The 27,263-nt window shown below is 39.7% G+C and overlaps 1 protein-coding gene across 11 annotated transcripts in view; it reads left to right on the forward strand.

Annotated features, from left to right (window-relative positions):
- Window positions 1-580: 580 nt before the first annotated feature.
- LOC104603773 (rho GTPase-activating protein REN1-like) overlaps window positions 581-27,263 on the forward strand; it is a 111,543-nt gene continuing 84,860 nt past the window's right edge. For 2 of the 11 annotated variants that reach the window (XM_010267894.3, XM_010267912.3), the window contains exons 1-3: window positions 585-786; window positions 1,041-1,141; window positions 9,784-9,842. In XM_010267894.3, the coding sequence (XP_010266196.1) occupies window positions 1,077-1,141; window positions 9,784-9,842 (124 nt within the window). In that variant the 5' untranslated portion in view covers window positions 585-786; window positions 1,041-1,076. Of the gene's footprint in view, window positions 787-1,040; window positions 1,142-9,783; window positions 9,843-23,188; window positions 26,729-27,263 lie in introns of those variants that run through there. The other 9 variants (XM_088887365.1, XM_088887368.1, XR_016076124.1 and 6 more) reach the window with 8 other exon arrangements.

Consider the following 27,263-nt stretch of genomic DNA (forward strand, 5'->3'; position numbering starts at 1 on the left):
AGCGAAAAAACCATTGCAGGATGAAGTAACGTGGCATGCAGATAGAGTCTTGTTGACAGTCCAGGCTGTCGAAGGGTTCGGCGATCCAACCATCCAGGCGGGGTTCGGCTGGGCGAGACGTTGCGCATTAATTGGGGGCAAACAAAACGCTGTCTTCGGCCCCTCGAAAATGGAGGGCTCCTACTGAACCGCGCGAGATTGGAATATATTTCGGTTCTCAGATCGGGGGACGTCGTCTAATGAATGTACTTTTTATTTTTATTATTTTAAATATTTTTCTTAATAGAAATCAAGAGTGGCTACTGGCTACATAAGACGGGGGTAGCGCGTCCGCATAAATCAGAATTACAAATATAATTTAGATTTCAAAGAAGATCATTAAGATTGATACTTATAGGAACGAAAAGGCTTGATTAACGAGCCGGTCTGCCGCTTGATTAACTTCCCGGTTTTATCTTCCGCATTGGTCCACCTTGGGCCTTGGCGCATTTGCTCCGTTAATTATCCCAAATTACCACAACTACCCTCCACCTTTTCCCTCCAATCCCGAAAAGTTCTTGTATTCGTATGCACACATGAGATTGAACTGTACAGACCCCCGCGTTCCGAGGGGCCGTTTAAAATCGGTTTCTTGTCCAACGGGTTTCGGTTGGGAAATCTGAGAAGACCAGACTGGGATGCGACAGAGAGGCCGAAAGCGAATTTTTGCAGCTTGCACATCGTCTCCTTCCTTCTTTCTAGTCTTTCGGTCTTTCTTTGCTTACCAGATGAAGTTTTCTTTATGAGGTATTACTAAGCTACATTGCCTGTATCTGTTTCCTTTTTGTCTTTTGGTTTCTTTTTATTGCTTGGTGTTCAAGTCTACATGTCCATCTTCTCGTTCGGAGGTTTGAATTCTTTTACCTTGAGGCGACCGCCTGTTTATATTTGTTGCAAAATTTGTTGCTATTGTACCTGTCAATTGATTGCGATGATAATAAGAAAAATTCGCATTTGGCTTATACATATGTTGCATTGCGAAATCGATCAATATAATGCAGGTTTCTGCTGAGTGCTTTTGATCTTGCTGATCGTGCATGGTGATCCTCTGGGATGTGAACGAGAATCAAGGATGGCTACCCGAAGCGCAGAGTCTTCACATGTATGTTAAAGATATGTTCAAAGGGGATCTCTTGCAGTATCATTATTTCCCCCCTTTTCTATTTATGCTTTAAATTATTTTAGTTTAAACGTTGGAGAACATGATTGATTTGATGAATGTATGATAAGGGTAGTATGTTTAGTCAACGAAAAGGGAACACTTAAGAAAGCCTCTTTAACAAAAACAAAAACCAAAAAAAAAAAAAAAAGAAGAAGAAAGGGAACACTTAAGAGTGCCTGATTTTATGTTTCAGGGAGATGGCGGTCCAACATCCGCCTCCTCTTGTGCTGGCAACGTGGTAATTGGCTATTTTCTATCTTCAACATCCTTTCTGGTTTACCGTGTCATCCAAGTTTTATGACATTGGTGAAACCGAACTCTCCATATGCCATTTCCATTACATTCCCACACGTTTCAAGTTGTGAAGTGATGGGATTGGTTGAGTCACAAAAGCACTCAGTTGAGAGTTATATGACAAGAATTACTAATGAAGGAAGTTGAATGTCAGTATTAGAGGATGCCATGGAAAAGTTACTTAAAGGATTCCTCCTCCTCCTCCAGTGTATCTCATTGATTAATGACAAGCAACAAAATATTTAAAGTTGATCATGATTAATTTCCAATATGTAAAAAAAAAAATAATATTATGCATCTAAATGCACCTTTACCCTGTTTTTTTGAAGGGTAGCACCTTCTTGAACTGATGAATAATAACTAACATGCCAGCTTAGAATCTCATAAAGACGAGTTTAGCTAATAGCCTTGTCAACATATTTTCTGATCCTGCCTTCCCCCCCTTTTTTAAGTTTAAACTGAGTATGCAAACAAATTAGGGGTGAATAACAATCTGGATCCCACTAAGCTATTTGCCACCCGGGCCTGTTTGATCAACAAGGGTAATGAAGTTAAAGGCTTAACTTCTTTTTGATTCTAATTACTCCATAAGAGGGTCATTCTTTATGTATAAACATTCATGTGAATAAAAATCTTTTAAGTAAAGCAAATTCCATTTGTATTTTAGAGTTTGGAAAGCTCAAGAAATTACCGAAAATTAAATGCAAACAGGAACTTAGACTAACATAACTGCTAAAGTAGGCAACAATACATTCTACTTTTTTTTTTTCTTCCTGATACACTGATGATTTACCTCTGTGTTGGATTCTGTCATATTGGCTGGGTTTGAATTATATTAAGGGAAAATTCCAGAATAGTACCCTGTACTTTAGGGGTAGTCTCAGTTTAGTACCCGAACTTCAAAATGTGCCACTGCAGTACCTGAACTCTTAAAAGCTGTCAATTTATCCCTGTTGTTAACAGTCTTTCAGTTATCCATATCACGTGATGACATGTGTGACTTAAAACTTTTAAAAATGTCAAAACTACCCTTTGAAGAAGACACTGTTCATTGTCTTCTACCTTGGGACTGAACCAAAACAAACATTGTTTTCATGCCATGAAAACTCAATGGGGTTTCGTCAAGTTCATCCCCCTCGCCACTTTCAATGACATTTCACCAAATACTTAAAAGAAAGTTCTAATTTACGGAAAATGATTTGAAATGATTCTAAAAAAAAAGAAATGTTTTAAATGACTGTAACTCTATCATTCCCAGCCTGTAGCAGGAGCTGGAATAGTCATTGGTGGTGCAGCTGCTGCACCTTCTCCGAGTTTGATCCAAGTTCAGAAAAAGCCTTCCCAAGAGAGTTTCTTCTACATTCACCCAAAAGTTTGACTGCCTTGCCAAAATCTTGCTAGAGATTGTCCCAGTTCTGCGAACATAGATAAGCTAGACGAGCAGATTTATATGCTATTTGAATATGAAATTTGGGAAAGCTAAAAGAAATGAAAGTTTTATAACAGATGGAGAACATTCAAGAAACCAGTAATTACTTTTCAAGATTATCTGTGCCTCTTCACCAGACAAAAAAGCATGTGTTTGTGCTTCTGCTAAGTGATCTTCAAATTCAAAGATGTAATGTTTAAGTTTCTCATATTCAGGATTTGATTCTTCCAACGGATTTTCCTTTCCAAGAATGTCACTTGCTTTGGATTGCACAGCCTGTCAAAGATTAAAAGCAGCAAGGGGGAGGGAATCATGATACTGTTGTCTCACAATAGAGTATTGAAAGAGAACCTTTTATTACTAAAAAGGTTCCTCTTTGTCCAGTTGACACTAGAGGACTCCAGTAAACAATTGCCAGAAATGGGATGTCATGGTGGAACAGTATTGTGAGAACTTCAATACTGCCCTCTGACCATAAGGCCTTGCAACTTCTCCCATGTTTTCCCTAGGTTAATAATGAATATACCGTCAGTTTGCCTCTTGAAGACATAATGTCCCATCTGGAAATCACAATTCTTGGTCCTGAGATGGACGTCCATGGCCAACATAATCTGAATGTCGGCCTCCTTCTGTGACAGCCATTCGGTGTAGTCAACATGGCTTCTGTTAGAGTAGTGCTCTCGATCGAGTAGATCTGACGGTAACAGAGGAAGAAAAGAATGAGTGAAACCCTAAACCTCCTCTTCTCTGTTAGTATTGAGACTGCTGAGGGTTGTCTGGTAATATCTGAAGTAGCTGAATCCCATGATTTTTTAGAGTGAATAAAATCGTTTCCGTCTTCAGTCTCAAGGTAGAAGACAATGAACAGTGTCTTATTTCGAAGGGTAGTTTTGACATTTTCAAAATTGACGGTTTGGTACTAAACTGAGACTAAACTGACGGTTTGGTACTAAACTGAGACTACCCCTAAAGTACAGGGTAATTCAGGAATTTTCCCATATATCAATTACAGCCTCAATGTGACAATATGAATAAATTGGAAACTGCAAAGGAAATTTCAGTTCATGTAAATGGATTGTCTGCCAAAGTAAAATCTTATTTTCTTTGTCCATCAGGAATATCCCTACTTCAAAATTAACATTATTTTCTAAACCCTTCATCTCTTCATACATGTCACGCCTCAATTTAGATGCCAGATCTTCTGCAATGCTTAAAGTAACATCCATAGGAGAGAAGTTCCAAAAGAGCAACAAAAAAGGTGATAGGACTCTAAGAGAAACCAAGCTATGCATATGATATTTGCAAAGAGAAAAGGAAAGCTAAATCCTTTTTAGAATTAAGAAAGGATCAGTTCTAAGAAGTGAACAATATGAGAGCACAACATCAACTGCCAAGAACATATATTACCCAGATATGGTTGGGCAAAGTGTCAGATATGGAATTTAAATTGAAAATTGAAGTATCTGAAATGATATGCACCCTTGTACAGGTATTTGAGTATCATCGGCAATAATTTGTCATGGTGGTTGTAACCTTGGGTTTATTGCATATAGATAGGCCTTTGGCTTTCTCCCTTTTCTTGTACCTCCCTTTTTGAAATCATGTGATTAATTGATGAAATATGGAAATAATAATAAAAAGGGGAATATGAATAAGAAAAGTAGGAGAAGTGGTTTGCCTCTTTTGAACAGTTGAGAATGGTTAGATGGGGTGTTTTTGGTCTTTTTCTCCTTTTTTATACTCTCTCAGTATTTGGGCACCTAGATAGGGGCCTTCTTGTAATTATTATTTTTTCAATTATAAAGTGAACTTTTGAGGGTGTGAACATTGAACAACACACACCTCTCGACACATTGCATTCTTCTTCTTCCTCTTCTTCTTCTTCTTCTATTCTCTTCTTTCTTTCTCTCTCTTGAAACCCTAGCTTTTGCAACTTGGTATCAGAGCAGGTAGAAGCATTTGGGAGTTAGTTTTTTGCTGATCTCCTACCCAGAGGTGAACTGTTGATGTCAGACTACGGCCGGATGACATCAACAGTCTGTATAGGTGTCGGCGACAGTCTATGAAACCAATATAGTTTGATTTGCCTTGATTTTAGAAAAATTTTGGTATGACTCTTTTTGTTATATGAATCTTCTATGATTTTTGGTGGATTTTTCAAGGAAAAAATTGCAGAAATTCCAAATCTAATGTCGAGCCATGTACACCAGGTTTAATGATTTTTTTTTTCTGCAGTAAAACCTAGATCATTCAGGTCGTTTTTCAATTTGGGATTGACGGGAAGTGGTCCTGTAATTTTCTGAGCACTGTGTGATTTTTGGGAGATTTTTTTCTCCCTCTATTTTGCGGCCAACCTAGTTTTTTGGGTCTTCCTTTGGTTCTTAACCGTGGGGTAACCTTGTTTTTGGGTTTGGAACATCGGTTAAAGTGTTGGGGGTCCTTTTGGTTGGTGAAAAGGTGTCTTGTTAGAATATGGAATCATCTAAGGATTTTCAGATGGTTCCCGGCGTGCTCCCGGGAGCTGCAGATATTTCCAATGATATGATAACTACTGTTAAAATGGATGAAAGTAATTTTTTAGAGTGGTCTCAGTCTGCTAAACATTACTGGGAGGGGTAAACTGGGATTCATCACAGGAAGGGAAGTGAAGCCAAGTCCTGAAGACCCGAAATTTGCAAGGTGGGGATAGGACAACTCCCTTGTTATGTCATGGCTGATTTACTCAATGCAACCTCATATTGCTCGAAATTACATGTTTCTTCCATCAGCCAAGGATATCTGGGATAGGGGTAGTTGCTACTTATTTCCAAGTTAACAATACTGCTAGAAAGTATCGGCTTTGGAGGGAAGCTTGCAGTATGCGTTATGGGGAGAGATCTGTTGCTATGTATTTCTCTTCTCTACAGAAATGGATCACTTGAAATCTCTAGTTTGGAAGGACCCTGAAGATGGTGAGCAGTATCGGAAGTACATAGAGGAGAATAGAGTCTTTGATTTTTTGGATGGCTTAAACCTAGAGTTTGATTTTACCAGGCAACACATTCTTAGTGCAAGCATTGTTTCTTTTGCTACTGCTTATTCTCTTGTACAAGGGGAAGAAAGTTGAAGAACCGTCATGATGCAATCCTCTGTGAGTGATCATTCTGCCTTTATGTCATCTTGATCCAAGCAAAATTCTAGCAAACATCCCATTGCAGAGAAGGTCGGTGATGTTATTTGTGAGTACTGCAAGCCAAGACACACTAAAGAAAGGTGCTGGAAGCTCAGTTCTCATTAAAACGGAGAAGTACAAAACCAGGAAGAAGGGCAATGGCTACAGTTGGTAATGATGCTCAACCCTCGGATGTGCTTGACTCCTCTGATGTGATGGCCAAACTCAGGAATATATTGTTATAGCTAGAGAAGGGTGGTATATCCTCCTCATTTGGTTTTGGACTTAGTAATCTATCTAGTTCATATGCCAAGATAGGTAATGCACTTGCTTGTTCCACCTCATTTAGCCCATGGATTGTAGACTCTGGGGCTAGTGCCCATATGACTGGTATGCCTTCACATTTTACCTCATATAAGTTAACTTCGGGGAAGGGCAAGATTACTATTGCTGATGGATTTCAAACCCCAATCTTGGGTCAGGGTGAAGTCAGAATCACTAATAACCTTTCTCTTGACTCTGTTCTACATGTACCCCAGCTACAAAAAAATTTATTGTCTGTTAGTTCTCTAACAAAATCCTACAATTGCTTAGTGATATCTTTTTTCCACCCATTGTGTTTTTTAGGACCGGAGCACGGGGAAGGCGATTGGAAGTGGGAATGAAGTGGATGGTGTCTACCTCTTGGATGGACTTTCAGAGCATGGATTGTCGAGCCAGACTGAGTCTTGTTCCAATGAGAAAATGAGTTTTTTGAAATTATGGCATTGTTGCCTTGGTCATATGTCTGCCAATTTTGTCAAGTTTTTGTTTCCAAACTTGTTTGATTTTGTGCCCAAATTGAATTTTGAACGTGAAGTTTCATTTATCCAAACAATGTAGAAACACATATTCTGCAAGTAGTAAAAGAAGTAATGTTGCTTTGCATTTGATCCATACTGATGTTTGGGGCCCATATGTTGTCCCCTGTATGGGTATGGGGGGGGTACAGATATTTCATTCTCTTCGTTGATGACTACAGGCGGTATACATGGCTTTACTTGATGAAAAATAGAGATGAAGTTCCTATGATTGTTCAAAACTTCATGAATATGGTTGAGACAGTTTGAGAAAAGAGTTACGATAATAAGATTTAACAATGCCAAGGATACTTTGAACATCACTTGCATAGATTTCTTGAAGATAGGGGCACTATTCACCAAAGTTCATGTAGTCATACTCCACAATAAAGTGGGGTGGCTGAAAGAAAAAACAGGCATGTGGTTGAAGTTGCTCGAGGCTTATTGTTTCAAACTCATGTTCCAACTTGTTTCTGGGGTGATGCTGTTGAGACAGCTGTATATCTCATTAACAGATTCCCATCAAGGGTCCTTAACCTTCATTCTCTTCATCAACTACTCTTCCTTGATGAACTTCCTTTTAATCTATCCCTTAAGGTCTTTGGTTGTGTTTGTTTTGTTCATGATATGAGTCATTCCCAGCGCAAGTTTGATCCTAAATCAGTTAAGTGTGTATTCCTTGGTTACTCTCCAGTCTAGAAAGGCTATAGATGCTTCGATGCTCTCTTTGGAAAGAGATATGTCTCTAAGGATGTTACCTTTTTAGAATCCTCTTCCTTTTTCCAATCATCTCGTCATTCTCTTCAAGGGGAGAATGCAAGTGAAGATTGAACTCCCTTCTGCCTTCCCGTTCCTACCTCTATTCCTCCCTTTATTCCTTATCCTCCTATGTATCGACCTTGGTCCTAGCAACAGTTTTTCATCAGGCGCAGTAAAAGGGTGGCTCCTAAAGCAGAATGCCCATCACAATCTGATTCCCTAGACTCAGGTAATCTTGAACCTCCTGACGATCCTATTATTTATTATAACCTTGATCTTCCTATTGCCATTTGAAAAGAGAAGAGGACATGTTGCAAGTATCCTATTACTAACTATGTGTCTTATGATGCTCTCTCACCTTCCTATTGTGCCTATATTTCTGCTATATCTTTTGTTTCCATCCCTTGCAATGTTATAGAGCCTATGCAGTGCCCCCATTGGAAGGAAGCTATGAACCAAGAAATGGAGACCCTAATAAAGAACCGAACTTGGGAGGTTGTTCCTTACCCTAAAGATAAGATTCTTGTTGGGTGTAAGTGGGTTTATACTGTTAAGCACAAGGCAACTGGCTTAATTAAAAGATACAAAGCTTGGCTTGTAGCCAAAGGATACACTTGGACTTATGGCATTGATTATTTGAAAACCTTTGCTCCAGTTGCTAAAATGAACTCTATTCGTGTGATCATGTCTCTTGCCGCCCATTACTCGTGGCCTTTATATCAAATGGATGTAAAGAACGCTTTCCTTAATTGGGATTTACAAGAGGAAGTGTATATAGACTTATCACCTGGGGTAAGTTTCCTTAACAGTGATGTAAAAGTGTGCCGCTTGAAGAAGTCTTTGTATGGGTTAAAACAGTCTCCAAGAGCATGGTTTGACAGGTTCAGGAATGTCATCTTAAAGATTGGTTTTTCTTAATTTCAGGCTGACCACACCTTATTTATTAGAAGAGTTGATGGTAGAGTAACAATGTTGATAGTATATGTTGATGACATTGTTGTGACAGGTGATGATATCACAGGTATCTCTCAGTTAAAGTCATTCCTTGCTTTTGAATTTGAGATTAAGGACCTTGGTGATCTCTGATACTTTCTTGGCATTGAAGTTGCAAGATCCAAGAAGGGGATTTTTCTGTCACAAAGGAAATATGTACTCGATTTGCTTCATGAGTTGGGAAATTAGGGTGTAAGCCTGTAGAAACTCCAATTGATCCCAACCACAAGTTGAATTCTACTGAAGGAAAAGTTCTTCTAGACAGGGGAGTATATCAGAGATTGGTGGGACGCCTTCTGTATCTTTGTTTGAGTAGACCTGACATTTCCTATGCTGTTGGAGTGGTTAGCCAATATATGCATGAACCCAGGATATCTCATATGTAGGCAATTAACAGAATTTTAGCCTACCTAAAAACCCTAGCAAAGGGATGTTGTATTCCAACCACGACCATCTAAATATTAAGGTTTACACAGATGCTGATTGGGCAGGGTCCATCGATTATAGAAGATCTACATTGTGTTTTTGGTCTTATTCTCCTTTCTTATACTCTCTCAGTATTTGGGCACCCGGATAGGGGCCCTTCTTGTAACTATTATTTTTTCAATTATAAAGTGAACTTTTGAGGGTGTGAACAGTGAACAACACACACCTCTTGACACATTGCTTTCTTCTTCTTCTTCTTCTATTCTCTTCTTTCTTTCTCTCTCTTGAAACCCTAGCTTTTGCAACTTGAACAAACAATTCTCTAAAAGGATGCTGCCTGCAGAAAAGCAAGAGATATAGGTTCAGGATAGGTTAAATCCATCAAAATAGTTCAAGTAATGGCAATCCTTATTTTTCTATCATAATTCTTTGTTGCTGGATTTAATTTTAATTATTGGATTAGAGTTATGGGGCATATTATTCAGTTATTAACAATGTGGGGTTTAACTAGGCATAGAGCATTGAACTGGATTCCTACATGTAAGTAAACACCAGGTCTCATCCTGACTTGGTGTAGCATTTTACTTGGTTAATACATCAATTGTATCTTTTTTTATATTATTTGTTGCATTGAAGTGCTCATTTCTTTTTTTTTTTTTGTTTTTTGTTTTTGGGCTACAACTCCATGCAGGTTTTCAAGAGTGGGCCTCTTTTCATATCGTCAAAAGGTCTGTCTGCCTTCTTCATCTGGTACTTGGTACTTTATTTTTTCACTGAATGATAATACCATAATCTTCAGATGCTTCAAATGCTTGAAGTTCTTTCCTTTGTCTTTGTGGTTGTCGGTTTATGCCCTTTTCTGCAAGGCAAACTGACAGTTACTCTGTTGCCATTTTGATGCTTATCAAATATGGATTATTAACTTCTATTTTAAGTTTGCTAACACATAAGGAAATTCCTGGTAGTACTGAATTGTATTATGTCCAATTAATTCCAACAATGAATGGTGGCACTGTAACACTGTTCGAAAATCTATGTTAAGTTTTACCATTCCTGACTCAAAATTGGATGATGGAGTTTTTCTCCAACCTAGGGAGAATGATACATGATGCAAAGCAAGTGATGTTCAAAGATCTGGGTCAATTACCTGAATCTCAAATCCAAGCAGGAAAGAAGTCAATATCGTGCTCATTACTTTCTTGTGTTGTAGATTTGAGGTGTTAAAACTTGCCCATTTGGCTTGATTTTGGGATCATTAGAAAGATTATTTCTTTACGTATCTGACATACCATGATCATGCTATTCAAACATATGCAATGGCCAACTGACAGCAGAATGAATTTTTCGGCGGGAATCTTTATTCGAGGGGTATGTGGACATTCTTTTTTTTTTCCAGATTAAGCTGTAGATGAATGGTTTAGATTGAATTTTAGGTATTCTATTTGGGGGAAATTGTTTGTTACATGGTAAAATCTCAAGCTAACAACTGTGAAAATATGAGTTCTCACTTCATGCTAAAAATGCTGGAAGTAGGTCTTTATCCAGTTCACACTTCCCAAGACCATGGATTGTTGGGACCAGCATTGGTTAATGGTCTTTTTAGTTTTAGGCGTTTTATTGTTTATAAAGTGATGTTACAGAAACATTGAAATTTTTTTTTATTACTATTGCAGCCAAAATGAAAATAATTTTATTATTGAATAGGTGGCTTTTCTTTTGGCCTTTAGTTCCTCTAAGAACTCTTAGAATTGCTTGGATTAGGATGCCATAAGTGGTTTTTCCTTCAATTTTCCTCTAACAAACCTGGTCATAATTGAAATGATTCTACATAATTTCAAGGTTCTTGGCAGATGTAGTTTTCCCATTGTGTTAGTTCATTAGAGAACTGATTATCCTGAGGGAATCTAGATATCCTTGTATAGGCAGTATTCGGTTGCCATTAGGGAAAAGTTGTTATAATTAATAGTGAGTAGCGCTTGGAAATTTCAATAACATACAAATAGGTATAAACACAAACACACAAACATATACAAAGAAGCTAGTCCCTTATATCTAGGGTAAATATCTTGCTCCAATTTAGGGCTGCAAGCAAATTGAGTTGCATTTGGATTGGGGTATATTTGAATTTGATTCAATAGGATATATCCCCTATCTGATTCTATCTGATATCTGACAGATCTACAAAAAAAAAAAAAAAAACAATTCGAATTCCAATTTGTTAAAGGTGTCAGATATTTGGATTTGATTAGCTTTACAGTTCAAAGAAAATTCTAGCTAAAAAAATAAAAGAAAATGTAATTTGCACAAAGAAAAGAAAAACCAAGCACCAGACCTTTGATGCAGAAAGCAGGAGAACAAGAAGAAAGAAGAAATGCAGAAGACCATGCCAACTGATAAACTCAAACAAAGATAATGAAGCCACATATCATATTGTTAAATAACAGAAAAAAATAATTCTGCACATTAACTATTTCTCTTAGCTTGTAAGCAAAACATAGACCAACACCACTGCGATTATTAGGGATCTCTCTCTTCTTTATCTTGTACATTTCCCCCTTTATGAAACTGTAAGTGAGAAAATCACTGAGATTCAAATGCTTTTTTTTTTTAATCAGTAAAAAGAGATTTTATTAATAACAAGTTCAAGTATTACAAATAGGTGGGGTTTTTTCCACCTAAAGACAAACTTTATAATTTATAATTTTGCTCAAAACATTTGGTGCCTGGCTGTTCCTTGTTTAGCCAAAAATCCACTATCCCATTTGTTGCTTTCTCACCCATTTAAAAACAATATTCAGCTCCCTTGTTATGCTTTCTATTTCCCAAAAAGTATGTCTATGGATCCATGGGATTTGGGAGTTACATCTTGTCCATGAAATGACCACCTGAGAGTCTCCTTCCACCTCCAAGTTGTAGAAACCGAATTGCTTAGCAAATTTTAAGCCATGGAGCAATCCACACAGCCCTACTGTCAATGCATTACCATCTGCTAAAGGTTCTGAAAACAATGCTAACACCTTTCCTTTTGTGTCTTGCAAGACCCCTCCTAGTCCAGTCACAGCCTGATTACCAATATAACTCTCGTCAAAATTGAGTTCAACAAAGTTGGTTGTTGGGGGTCTCCATTCTTTCCTTGGTTTGAGCTGATAATGCCACTTCCTTTCAAAGTTCCAACTTCTCAAAATGTCATTTGTTGAGAAACCTTGGAAATCCTCTAGGGTCTTCACCCAATGTGCCACTTTAATTTTCACCATATCAAATATTTCTATCTCTATTCTACTCTTTTCATAAAAATCCCTCCATTCCTTTCTTCCCATATTGTCCATAACATGGCAGCTCTCATTGCTTTCTACATAATTCTTTCCCTTTTCTTTAGCTGTCTCAAGAAGATTGGGCCAAAGAGACCCACCACGTCCTGAGTCGTCCACTTGCACCCAAAGAGATAACAAAGATGCTCCCAAATACAAACTACAAAAGAACAGGATAAAAGATATGGGAGATGGTTTAACCATTGTTTTAGCATAGAAAGCGCATGTGAGGGGTTGGACACTTTTTTGGCCTTCTTTTCTACAACATATCATGTGTTAATCTTTTTTTTTTTTTGATAAATGATTGATAATTTATTCATGATTGTGAAAACCTTATTTAGTCCTAGGTTACAGTAGAGAAGAAGAAGAAGAAGAAGAAGAAGAAGAAGAACTGCTTAGAACTGCTTTGGTATAGCAAACCACGACCTGGAGCACCCTTCATGTACTTAACAATCCTTAGAACTGCTTTCCAATGAGGAATCCGAGGATGTTACATAAACTGACTCACCATACTCACAACAAATGATATATCTGGTCGGGTAATAGTCAGATAATTCAACTTTCCTACCAACCTCCTGTATCTTCTAGGATCATCAAACTCTTCACCTGCATTAACACTCAACTTGACATTAAGTTCCATAGGAGTCTCTGCTGGTTTAGCACCTAACAGTCCTGTTTCTTCAAGTAGGTCAAGAACATATTTTCTTTGACATAAGTTAATTCCATGCCTTGACCTTGCAACTTCTATTCCCAGGAAGTACTTCAACTTACCTAAATCTTTCGTATTGAAGTGGTCCTGTAGGAATTTCTTCAACCTTTCAATCCCATTACTGTCACTCCCAGTTATATGACAATATCATCCACATACACCACTAGCAAGATTTTCCCATCTTTTGAGTCATGGCTGAACACAAAATGGTCTACCTGACATTGTTTCATCTCAAAGTCTTTCACTACTTCACTGAGCCTACCAAACCATGCGCGTGGAGATTGTTTCAGTCCATAAATTGCCTTTTTGAGTCTACAAACCTTACCATCCTCCCCCTGAGCAACAAACCCTGGCGGTTGCTCCATATACACTTCCTTAATGAGATCACCATGTAGGAAAGCATTTTTGATGTCAAGTTGCACAAGAGGCCAATCATACATAGCAGCTAATGAAATCAACACTCGAACTGAACCAATTTTAGCCACAGGAGAAAATGTCTCCATATAGTCCACACCATACAGCTGAGAATAGCCCTTAGCCACTAACCTGGCCTTCAATCGCTCCACACTGCCATCTGGAAGATACTTCACTGTGTAGATCCACTTACACCCAACAACATGCTTACCAGGAGGAAGAGCAGTGAGTTCCCACGTGTGATTGTGTTGTAGAGCAGAGAGTTCCTCTTCCATGGCTTACTGCCACCTTAGGGAGGTAAGGGCTTCTTGGACAGTCTTGGGAATGGAAACAGATGATAGCAATGATATAAAGTTGCGATGAGAAGCAGAAAGGTGACCAATTGAAGCATAGTGTGAAATAGGATGAGAAGTACAAGTGCGTTTACCTTTCCGCAGGGCAATAGGAAGATCAAGGTCCAAGGGAGAAGAAGCAATGACAGGATCTGTCGACGAGGGCTGAATTGGAAGAGGGGCCGATGCTCTTCTGTGAGTATACACTTGTTTGATTGGTGGCCTCTCAGTAGTAATTAGCACGGGAGGTGAATCTGCAATTGGAATGGGAACCACGGGAAGGGGATCCGCAACAGGGACGGGAAGAGGAACTACGGGGGAAGGAGAAGAAACCACAATATCCAAGAAAAAAGGAACCGATTCAAAGAAGGTGACATCGGAGCACACAAATGACTTATGGAAGTTAGGGTTATAATACTTATACCCTTTTTGAGTATTTGAGTAGCTAAGGAAGATACACTTAGTAGCTCGTGCATCTAACTTGTCTAAACTAGGCCCCAAGTTTTGAACAAAACAAACACATCCAAAGACTCTTGGGGTGAGAGGAAACGAAGACAAGGTGGGAAACAACACCGAAAAGGGGGATTAACTTCCAAGGATGGACATGGGCATCCGATTGATGAGAAAACAGGATGTGAGGACAACATCACTCCAAAAATGCTTTGGGACATTCATATTAAGCATCAAAGACCGAGCAGTTTCAAGGAGATGTCGATTTTTCCGTTTAGCTACACCATTTTGTTGTGGGGTGTAGGCACAAGAAGTTTGATGAATTATCCTATGGTGCTCTAAGTATTGCTGAAATGGTACTGAGGTGTACTCTTTGGCATTATCGGAGCAAAGAATTTTAATATGAACACCAAACTGGGTACGTATTTCAGCATAAAATTTTTGAAAAATAGAGAACAATTCATTGCGATCTTTCATAAGATAAATCCATGTCATCCTTGAAAAGTCATCAACAAAAATTACAAAATACTTATAGCCATTGTATGACATCACTTTGATCGGACCCCAGACATCAGAATGAACTAAAGAAGAAGGACTTAAGACACGACTATTAATTCTTGGACTAAAAGAGACTCTATGATGTTTCCCAAGCTGACATGACTCACAATCCAAAGATGAAAGATGACTCAAGGAAGGAACCAGCAACTTCAGAGCCTTGAGAGAAGGATGACTAAGTCTGTAGGGCCATTGAAGAGGAGTAAGAGATGACTGAAAAGCTACTGGAGGGCCACCACCATCAAGGTAATACAATCCACCTGCCTCATGCTCTCCACCAATCTTCATCCCCGTCTTGAGATCCTGAAACACACAAGAAGAGGGATAAAAGGTTATAGAACAATTAAGTGACTTGGTTAATCTACTAACAGACATAAGGTTAAAGGGGAACTTGGAGACATATAAAACAGATGATAAAGACAAGGAGGAGAGATCAACATCACCAACACCACAGATGGGGGATGTGGAACCATTAGCAAGAGTAACTGTTTGAGATGTGGAGGACCGAGAAAGAGAAGAAAATACATTAGGAGTCCCAGACATATGGTTCGAGGCTCCAGAGTCAATGATCCAGTGTGAAGGCTTGGAAGCCAAGCAAGCCATACCTGAATGGGCAAGGGTAGCTGTGTTCTGCTGAGAAGATGTTTGAAGGAACTGCTCATATACTGCATGGGGTACACTCACCATCTCCTTCCTAGAAACACCAGTAGATGTGGAGGGGATCGGGTCAGTTTGCTGACTTTTAGTAGCTGTACCACTACCCTTAGTCACAGCATGGTTAGCCCAAGTGTTGGGTGGACCATGTAAATCATAGTAGAAATTAATCATGTGCCCCTCTAATCCACAGTATGTACACTTCCTAGGGGCATTACTTCTTCCTTTACTAGTAGATGTGGAGGGGATCAGGTCAGTTTGCTGACTTTCAGTAGCTGTAGCACTACCCTTAGTCACAGCATGGTTAGCCCAAGTGTTGGGTGGACCATGTAAATCATAGTAGAAATTAACCGTGTGCCCCTCTAATCCACAGTATGTACACTTCCTAGGGGCATTACTTCTTCCTTTACCACGACCTCCCCCTGAGTCCCGACCTCCACTCCGGCCACCAACACGGTTAAACATGGGACCATCACGGTAACCTGGAAGTCCATGACGACCACCACCACCTCTATTTCCACGGCCTCCCCCTCTAGTCACCATAAAACCAGATCTGCCTGAGAGAGAAGAATGCTCTATAGACTCAACAGATGTTCTCCTAAGACGGACAAAAACTTCTTCAAGTGAGGGAAGAGCAGACCCCCCAAGTACTTGTGCTCGGACAGGTTCATATTCAGCCTTCAAACCCACCAGAAACCTTGTCACATCAAGTTGCTCACGCTGTTGTTGCTGAATCTGAACGTCCCGTGTCAGAGGATGATACACATTGAGCTCATTTCGGATATTCCTCAGACTTGCATAGTATTCCTCCAAGTTTTGTCTGCCTTGCTTCAGATTAAAGTACTCTTGGTACAACTGATACACCCTAGTTGTATTGTCTTGCCCAAAATACAGTTTCTTAACATGATCCCAGATTTCTTTAGCTGTATCTAGGAACATAAAGTTCACGCTAATTTTTGGTTCCATGCTATTCCACAGCCATGTCATTATTTGTGCATCTTCCTGTTCCTAGTCACTAAACCCTAGAGAATTAGAGGAGGGTTTCTCCTCTCTCACATGTTTTACTTTTTTCTTGGCTTTTAAAAACACCTCCACAGATTTTGCCCATAACACATAATTTTCACCATTCAACTTAATAGATGCCATTTGAACATTTAGCTAATATGGAGAAATCATAACGTCTGTTTTATTGTCATTCCCATCTCCAATCGATGCCATCTTAACTAATTCACCTTACCTCACAAAGAAATCACTGCTATATGTAGAGTATTCACCTTCAAAAATTCAGCACAACCTCACGCACTTCCACAAAACTTATCTCACTTTCAGCACCACCAACTTCTTCAAATACACATTACACATCAAATACAAAAGCTGAAATCACTCAGTCATTAAATCAAACACCTGTACTGCACACTGCAGAACCACTTACACACCAAATACAAGAGCTGAAATCACTCAGTCATTAAATCAAATACCTATACTGCACATTGCAAAACCATTCACACACCAAATACAAGGGCTGAAATCACTCAGCCATTAAACCAAACACTTACATTGCACTCTGCATAACCAACTTGTACTCAGCTGAACACTGTTCACCCGAACTTGCTCTCTTCATACCATCGAATAGAGAGCTTCCTACCAATCACCACAAACGGCCACTGCACCACAAACCGGTGGCATGAAGGCCTCCTACAGAGAAAAACGACCACTCCTTTTCAGCCTTTCCCTTAATCTCCCAGTGGTTCTTGAGAAATTTGCAAAACCCTAGAGAGGAGGGCGATAAAAAAACTGGGTAAACCAGAATAAAAGAGCAAGACGAGCAGATCTGAACTTGTTACATGCACTCTGATACCATGTGAAAACCTTATTTAGTCCTAGGTTACAATAGAGAAGAAGGAGAAGAAGAAGAAGAAGAAGGGTTTGGCCAGTAGAGGAAAATCAGTCCTATCTCTAGTCGACCCACTTGTATTTATCTCCAATAACATAGTTACAAGAAAGATCATATTGTCCCTCATAAGTGATGGAACACATAACTTAAACTTAAATAAAACAGACCTTTTACTCTCAAATAGATAAACCCAAATGACCAAAATACCCCTGTTTTGTGTACTCTAACAATGATAATCAAAATGAAATTACAATACAACCTGCCCAAAGGAGAGGCACGAGCTGGTACCTCTCCACAACAATAAGAAAGTACTACACCAGACTAAGAAATGAAAGTTTACATAGCTGCCCAGAATAAATGTTCCCTTGATACCCCTTGCTTAACTAACCCATCCGCTGTGGTATTAGCTGTTCTACCTGCCCATTGATAATTAACATTCATGTTCCTTGAAAACCAATTGGCTTTCCTCATAATATCCCTGTAGCACCAAATAACTGAAGCTGGATTTTTTAACCAACCCACAACGACTTTGGAGTCTCCTTCAATAAGCAACCCACAACTGGTCTACAATCTGAATACCTTGTACTGCTGCTAGAAGCTCAACTCTAGTAGAATCTCCAATACCCACGGAGCTTGAGAATAAAGCTAATATATTACTGTCTTTATCTCTCAGCACCCCACCTATCCCTGACGGACCCGGATTTCCTTGGCTGCTACCATAAAAATTCAGCTTTGTCCAGCCTTTTGAAGGAGGCACCCACACAGCTGGTACCCTGTTCTTCCTGTAACTGCTATTAGCCACAGCAATCCAATTCCTCCAAATGTCATCAAAGGAATATATTTTAAAGAAATCCAATGATCTCAGCCAATGGATTGCCCTTGTCAAAATGCAATCCTTTACGTTCTGAATATTTCTCTCATTCTCTTGGAAAATCCTCGCATTTCTTTCTTCCCATATTGTCCACAAAGCAACATCTCTAATGCACCTCCACATAATTTTACCAATTTTTGTGGGCCACACAAAGAAGGAAGGGTCAAAGATCTGATCTACAGCTGTGATCAAATTCCATCTGCAACCAAACAAAGCAAAGATCCAACCCTAGATAGCATCAGAAAAAGAACAGGTTAAGACTAAGTGAGCAATCCTTGCCATTAGCCCTGCAAAGTACACACCAATTAGGAGACACATGCATAGAAGGCCTTCTCTTCTGCAATAAGTTTGAAGTGTTGATTTTCCTATAGAACACCTCCCAGCAGAAAATGATAATTTTAGGAGGTACAGGTTTATACAAAATCTCCTTAGCTGGGAAACCCATTCCGAGGGAGAGCAAAGAGACTCAAAGAAAGAGGCACATGTGAAGTATCGTTTTGGATTAGGGGACCAAAGTCTCACATCAGATCTTAAAGGGTCTAGAAAAGCATTTTCAAGAAGTGACAAAAGGTTTGAAACACAAGAGAGTTCATGATCCCTCAAGCCCCTACGAAACCCAAAGTCCCAATTTAGAGAGGATGGAGAAATAGATGTTGGAAGAAAGTGAGGGATTGCTTTACCCTTGCAGCGAGAAAGGGAATAGAGAGTAGGGAAAGTGCCCTTAAGGGCAGAATTGCCCACCCAAATGTCTTCCCAGAGCAAAACAGAATTACCAGAATTGGCATCATACCTGATGTAGTTGAGGAAAAGAGGGAGAATACTCTGAATTGCTTTCCAAGGAGTTGCCTATGTGGCTTGACACGATACACTAGCATCCCATCCATTTCCCGAACTGCCATGTATACTATCAATCACCTCATGCCATAGTCTCTCTTGTTCTAAGGGTCATCTCCACAACTATTTTCCTAGGAGCGCTTTATTCTTCAAAACTAAATTCCCTAGTCCCAACCCACCCTCCTCTTTCCTCCGACACACTATTCCCCAATTTATTAAGTGATCATTTTTTTCCTCCTCTGGCTCCCAAAGAAAATTTCTCATTAATTTCTTGGCCTCCCTAACAGGAATCCTAAACACAAAGAAGTAATAAATCGACAGATTTGCTAAGGAAGCTTTCAGTAATGTTACTCTACCCCCTGAAGAAGTATAGTTCGTTTTCCACGAAGCTGACCTCTTCTCAAACTTTTCCAGAACCAGGGCCCAAAAGGTGCTCTCTTTAGGGTTGGCTCCTAGAGGTAGACCTAAATACTGTAAGGGCCAAGAGGAAATGTGACAACCTAAACACTCAACCACGGACTCATTAGTCCTCTTATCCATATTCACACCCACCACACAACTCTTTTCCATGTTTATTTTAAGATTTGATACTCTCTCAAAGCGCTTTATCAAAGATTTGAGATTACTCACTGTTCTCCTATTATCCCCTTCACAAAAGATTATTAGGTCATTAGCAAACTGTAAGTGGGTCACCCTAATCCCGTTCCTTCCTATCCTCCAACCTCTCACTACTCCTTCCAAGTCTACCTTAGACATCAAACTACTGAAAACATCTGCAACTAGGGTAAAGAGGAAGGGGGGTCACCTTGCCTTAACCCTTTAAAAGCTTGGAAGGAATCCTTGATTACCCCATTAACCAAGACCGAAAAATGGCATGAACTTATACAGCCCTTTATCCAGTTACACCATCTAACTCCAAACCCACAACACCCTAGGACCTCTAATAAGAAACTCCAATCCACAAGATTAGAGGCCTTTTCTAAATCCAACTTACAAACAAAATCTTGCTTTCCGGACTTTCTTATATCCTCTACACATCCATTAGCTATTAGAATCTGATCTGTTATTTGTCTCCCTTGCACGAATGCTCCCTGGGCTTGACTAATGATGGAGGGTAGCACTACTTTAATCCTCAAAGAAAACACTTTAGCCAGGATTTTGTAAATGCTAGTCACCAAACTGATCGGCCTAAAATCTTTTGGATTTTATGCTTCTTTCTTCTTAGGGATTAAGACTATGAAAGTAGCATTAACTCCAGATCTTACTTTGTTATTATCCTCAAAATCCTTAAACACAACACAAAGGTTTTCTCTTACCACATTGCAACAGTCTTGGTAAAAAGCCATGGTGAAGCCATTTGGCCCAGGGGCTTTGGATATGTCCATTGAAAACACTTTATGCCTAATTTCCTTTTCTTCAAAACTTCTCTCTAACCAGATTGCTTGCTCTTCAGACAACCCGGCCCAATCTAGACCTTCCAGCCTTAGTCTATTATTCAATGGCTTCCTTGCAATTGATTTAAAGTGATCCACCAACACTTTGGCTATCTCATCTTGATTTGTGACTTCCTCCCCATCCACTTCTATTTTGACCACAGTTTTTTCTTCTCTTCCCATTAGCAAACGCATGGAAAAATTTTGTATTGCCGTCCCCTTCTTTGATCCATTTGTGTCTTGACTTTTGCCTCCAGGAAATCTCTCCTCTAAGGAGAACTTCTTCCATTTCCTTTTTTAAGCTACTTCTCAAAATCCTTTCTTGCTCATTCATGATTCTTTGGAGTCTAGCTCATCAATCCTAGACATCAAAATATTCTTTTGATCCTCTACCCTTCCAAAATGCTCCCGATTCCACTCTTTGATCCTAGCTCTCAATCTCTTCAACTTTTTGTGGAACCTTACACCTTTCCACTTTACCCCTCTCAATTCTTCATTCCACCACTCACCAAACTTTCGTTCAAAGTCTGGATGAGTCAGCCACATGTTCTCAAATCTGAAGGGTCGTGGTCCAAAGCCTAGAGTTTCTTGACCTAATAGGATAGGGCAGTGATCAGATGTAACTCTAGGAAGGGTTCTAGCCACCAAATTCCTCCAATGGTCCTCCCACTCTACATTAAAAAGGAATTTATCAAGTTTGGAGCAAAGGGGGTTTTCTTGGAAATTGGACCATGTAAAATTAGCTTGTAGAAGGGGTAATTCCTTTAGACCATAGGTGCTAATTAATTCATTGAGAATCTTCATGCTTGTAGTAATCGATCTCTGGGGATTATTTGATTCATATTTCCATACAACTCCCACATTTCCTTCCTTTCTCTATAACCATTTGGCTCATAGACATTAGTTAACACCCAACTGAATCCGTCTTCCACATTTCTAAATTTTACAGACACTGAGAATCTCCCTATAAGTTCTTCCACGGATTCTATGACATCCTCCCTCCACAAGGTCATTATCCCTTCCGATGCTCCCCATGAGGGAGCCAAGGTCCAGCACACTCCTCTTGATTTCTACACACTTCTGACCCATCTTCTATCCAAATCTGCCAACTTGGTTTCCTGTAACAGAACTATATCAGGCTTCTCCCTTCTCAGCAAGTCTTTAATTGCCCTTCTCTTTCTTGCACACCCTAGCCCTCTCACATTCCAACTAATAATTTTCATAGTAAGACTCCTTTTAAACGCCCCTTATTAACCTCTCAAAGAACCCTTCCTTCTCTCTCCCTTTCTACTAAACTCGATATCACCCTCTATATCTGATATTAGCCTCTCCACTTCTGATCTCTTTTTCTTTTTCCTTCTCACATTCCCCTCTATCTTTTCAACCGACCCACTGACTTCACCCACCTCCCCCCCAACCTAGAACTTCTGTAACTCTCCTTGTTTTGAGGATTTGCTTCAGGTTCCCTACCATCTAACCCCTTCTCCTTTGCTTTATACTCCTCCAATAATGCACAAATTTGCCCCCATATTCTTTCTAACTCTTCCTCTCGCTTTTTCTTAACCTCCAACTCTCCCTCACTCCTCCTTGCCTAAAAATTCCTCTCAGGATGCTGGAGTATCTGTTTCAACCACAGGAAAAGCATCAGTACCTAAAACCGAAAGGACAAGAGTACCTTCATTGTTGGGATCCAAATGAGCTTCTTCCAAGGGATCAGGCCCGGCATAAGGAGGCAAGTCTAATCCTGTTTCCTGTGGTCTGATCTGCTTAGGAGAATTTTCATAGGAAATCAACAACTTGTCAACTTCCGCAATTGAGTTAGTCTTCCACTGCCGTCTGGCTTTAGGTGTTCTTCCTGGGATAAAGAGTTAATCTCCCTTGCAAGTATAGACAGAACCTGAGTCCCAACCGTAGTTTCCTTCTGCAGTTCCATCGTGCTCTTCGGGCCTCCCTCAAAACTTTGAGAATCAGTTCCCTCCTCCAGAAATAATACTTACGTGCCAAAGTTATCTTCTTCAGAAAGGTCCTTTGATCTGCTGAGATTGATTTTTCCCAGACTCTCCAAATCATTCGATTCAGAATCGCTAGTCTTCATTATCAGAGAGCTCCTTCCTTTCCTCTTAAACGCTTCGTTTAACACACCTTGGGTTACGCTTTTCTGGCGACAGATTCTCTAATCTTACCGTTGGAATCCACTTTTTCAGAACTCCAGCTTGCGTATAGTTCATTCTTCCCGCTGCTCGGTCTGTAGCACATGCTCAGTCACGTGCCTTTTTAAGTGTCTTTCTTTTGGGTTGGGCCCCTGAAATGGGCTCTCTGTATCCACCTGACCCACCTTAAGTGGGCTTAATTTTTGCAACCCATTTAAAGCTTCTGCCCCTGATCTTTTATATGGGCCTTTTTTAAAACGCCCAATAATCCACTGCTTCCGATTTGGCCGGCCCAACTTTTAGAGTTCTGGGCTCACCAAACCTAGTTTTATTTTCTTCCTTTTGGCCCAACTGTTTAATCTTCCCATTTTCAGCATATTCTCCTAATTCTTTCTGATCTTCTCGCAGAAAAGAAGTTGTAGCTGATTTGGGATAGGCCACTTGTAATTGCATGGGCATAAGATATGTCAAGGCCCAGCAGCTACCTTGTTGCGCACGATTCAAACTTTCCATCTTCTGCAAGTCTTTTGAACTTCCCAAGTTTTGTTCGCCCTTTTTTGTACAACTTTCCTTTCTTTGCAGGTCCTCAAATCCTTTGCTGCCATGCAAGACTTCATCTTCAACCTTTGCATCTTCCTCCTTCCTAGCTTCCCTCCACAGTTCGGCTTCCATGGAAGAAGCCAACCATACCTCCATGAAAGCACCTTCCACCTTCACATTTACTTTCCTGGGAATATCCTCGGGTTTGACTCCATTCAACAAAATAGCTGCAGACCTGAGATCTCCCCAGAACACCTTCCAATTTCGCTCCACACACCACTGCTATCACTTCTGCAACTTCATCCTTCCAAAGATGGAAAGGTAACCCCACGGTACACACCACCACCCCATTTGAGATCGAGGAGACTTTTGGGTTAGAAGAAGGGGACCACCTGAAGATATTAATCGAGCCAAAATCATCCGGTAGTCAAACAGCCTCAACTCCTACTCTGTTTTCAAGTGGATCCAGCAGGGCTTTGCACATATCAAAGGGTGTAAGGATATATTCCATTCTCAACTTCAAATGTTTTGTCAAAGAACCAGCAATTTCCTTCCACCCTCTAGAAGGTTTATCAATTTTGACAATCAGCTTCCTTGTCCAATCTCCTCTTTCAGCTGTTACTACCAGAGCTGCGTTAGTTCCAGTTTGTACTAATGCAGAGGCACATTCAAGATTGACTACTGTTCTTGAGATCTCCCCTTCTTCCTTCTTCTTTTCTGCTTTCACTCTTGATGTAAATTCCTTCAGAGCTTATGCTATCTCCATCCACCCCTGACTCCTTCCTTCAGGAAAACAGACCAGTTGTTTCCTATTTTTATCAAAAAACTCAGAGAGAGCTATGAATGACCCCTTATGATTTCTTCTGCATTCCACCAGATATCTTCCTCCCACCTTCGTGGTGAGTTCTTTCCAGCTTCTGTCCTTCTCTCTTGCACTTGCTTTTGCTACAAAATCTGTGAACCATTCTATCATATCCAACCCAACTAGCAGTACTAAAGCCTTCTTAGCTTCCCTGATTCTCAAACTAGTCTGTCCTCTGATTTTTAGTTCCTCCATCAGAAAACTTTTCGCCTCCACCTTTAGAAATCTTCTCCACCGATTGACCTCCACAAAGTTCTCCATACCCATAATATGCCTGCTTCAGACTTGAACAGATATAATCTTTCCAAGGAAAGCTTCCCAACAAAGTGCTTGAATTTTAGGAGGGATTGGCTTACTCCAAATTTCATTTACCAGGAAATTTACCCCCAAGGTTGAAGGCTAAACTAAGAAGTTAAAAAAGGAAGCACGAGTGAAAAGACCATTTGAGGTATAGGCGACACCCTGTTGTCCTCTACATTTTTTGCCAAAAAAAAAAGTGTCAAGACTGGCCAAAAGAAGAATGAGAGATTCACATTCTGTTTCCCTAATGCCCCTTCTGAATCCAAGATCCCAATTTAGGCTCAATTCAGAGAAGTTCACAAACTTAGATATGGGTTCAAACTTGTAGCAGGAAAGTGCATAAAGTGCAGGAAATTGGACCTTTAGTGGTTGTGTACCTATCCAAAGGTCCTCCCAGAACAAGACTCTCAAACCATTTCCCACATCATACAGTATGAGATTCACAAAGGAAGGATATACCTCATAAATTGCTTTCTAGGGGGATTTTGAAGTTACATTGGAAGTTACCTTTGCATCCCAACTATTGTCCATCTGATCATGTATGCTTTCAATTACCTTGTGCCAAATTCTACCACTTTCTAAAGAAAACCTCAGGCTAAATTCTTTTGGGTTAAATTTCCCATCCCTAGGCTACCCTTTTCTTTAGGTTTACTAACCCGTTCCCATTTCACCATGTGGTCTTTCTTCCCATCCCTTGATTCCCACAAGAGGTCCCTCATTAACTTTTCTAGTTGCCCAGAAATTTTTTCAGGGATATGGAAGGTGGACAAAAAGTACATGGCAAGATTAGCTAAGGTGACTTTGATCAAAGTTATCCTCCCACCCCCCAAAAAAATGTAGTTCCTTTTCCCAAGTGCCAATTTTTTAGCAAATCTCTCTGGCACAAGCTTTCAGAAATGCTTAGATATAGGGTTTCTTCCTAAAGGAAGTCCAAGGTACTCCAAAGGCCAATTTTTGACTCCACACCCCAAAGGACTCTGCTATTCTAGGGACTTCTTCCTCTTGCAAGAGAGCTATCCTCCAAGTAGATCCTTAATTTAGGTAAGTGCTCAAAAGAATTGACAAGGGTCTTTAGGTTTCTAAGGGACTTAGGGCTGAAGCCATTACAAAGCATAGTTATATCATTTGCTAATTGCAAGTGGGTAACTTCCACTTCTCCAACCTCTGATTAGGTTATCCAAATTTTCCTTTATGATAATTCAACTTAGGACTTCTACAATCAAGGTAAAGAGGAAAGGGGATAAGGGGTCACCCTGTCTCAAGCCTCTTTTGGTTTGGAGAAAATCTCTAAAAGACCTGTTGGTTAGAAATAAACATTGCACTGAGCTCAAACAATCCTTAATCCATGATCTCCACCTTTCCCCCAAACCAAAACTCTCCATAATCCCAAGAAGGAAGGACCAAATAATCCTTCTCTAAGTCCAACTTACAAATAAACCCTTTCCCTCTTTTCTTCTCAGCTATACATTCATTAGCCACTAGAATCTGGTCCACAATTTATCTCCCTTCCACAAAGGCACCTTAGTTTTGTGAAATTATTGTGGGTAAAACCTTCTTTAACCTACCTGAAATAACTTTTGCTATTATTTTGTACAGGCTACCCACCAAGCTAATTGGAAAAAGTTTTCCCTTTGTGGTGAAACTCATCCAACACTTCTTTCAGATCCTTTTCCAAATTTCTTTTGATAGACAATCCTTTTCCAAAAATTCCCAACACTCTTGGAAAAAACCATAGTAAACCCATATGGCTCTAGTGCTTTTGATCTTTACATGGATAACACAACCTCTCTAATTTCCTTAATGGTAAAGGCACTCTCCAATGCAATTGATTGATTGTCTGTCACCCTATCCTAATCCAAATCAGTGATTTCATGTATTCCATTCTGCAAAATATGCTCTTAAAGTGGTCCATAAACACCTTAACAATCTCCTCCTCTTCTTATCTCAACTCCATCCACTTCCACACTTGTTACAAAGTTTTTTCTTTCTCCTCCCATTTGCTAAAGAGTGGAAGAATCTTGTGTTTCCATCCCCCTCCTAAAGCCATTTACACCTTGATTTTTGTCTCTAAGATATTTCTTTCTTTCTTAAAGTATCTTCAAACTCCACCTTCAGTTTCCAATACTCTTCTCTTTTCTCTTCACTCGTTTCTCTCAAAGCTTCTTTCTTGTATCCTAGAGGAGATTCAAATTCTTCAGGCAAGCATCAGAGAGAGAGAGAGAGAGAGAGATGTACACAACCTTACCCTTGCACATATAGAGAGGCTGCGACCAAGATTTGAACCTTGGTCACCTAGGTTGCAATGGAGCAACCCAAACCATTGCACTAAGGTCAACATATATAATTGAATTGAATGTTAACAGATTGAATCAAGGCCAATCTGAATTCGATCCAATTGTTAAACAAATCATCTTTCTTGGTTCGAATTTGATTTGATTAGTCTGATCGGATATCTGAATCTGGCTTAATTGAATATGATTTTAATTTGAATTGTGGATCAATATCTGATTCATTTGCAGCCCTACTCAATTGATGCCTAAGTTGACTAATGCTCTAAAAGATGGTCTTGCTAAGATGTGGGGTTTCTAAATCCATTTTGTACCATCAAGCTTCCCTCCATGTATAGTATCACGTAGTGATGCTTTGTTTCTTTTTCAACTTGGTATGTGCTTATAGTTTACAAATTACCAGCCTTTAGGTCATCTCAAGCCTGCAGTTTCCATTGTATTCCTGCTTTCCCCTTTATTCCACAAGAAAGCTTTCAATGTTTACGCCAATGAAAGGGAAAAGAAAGAAAGAGTACTTTAACGAAAGACTTTGAAGTTGAATCCAATTAAATCTAAAGACTCAATTTTGTATGGAATG

This window comes from Nelumbo nucifera, chromosome 5 (genome assembly GCF_055504915.1).
Source record: "Nelumbo nucifera cultivar China Antique chromosome 5, China Antique-T2T, whole genome shotgun sequence".
Lineage (NCBI taxonomy): Eukaryota > Viridiplantae > Streptophyta > Magnoliopsida > Proteales > Nelumbonaceae > Nelumbo > Nelumbo nucifera.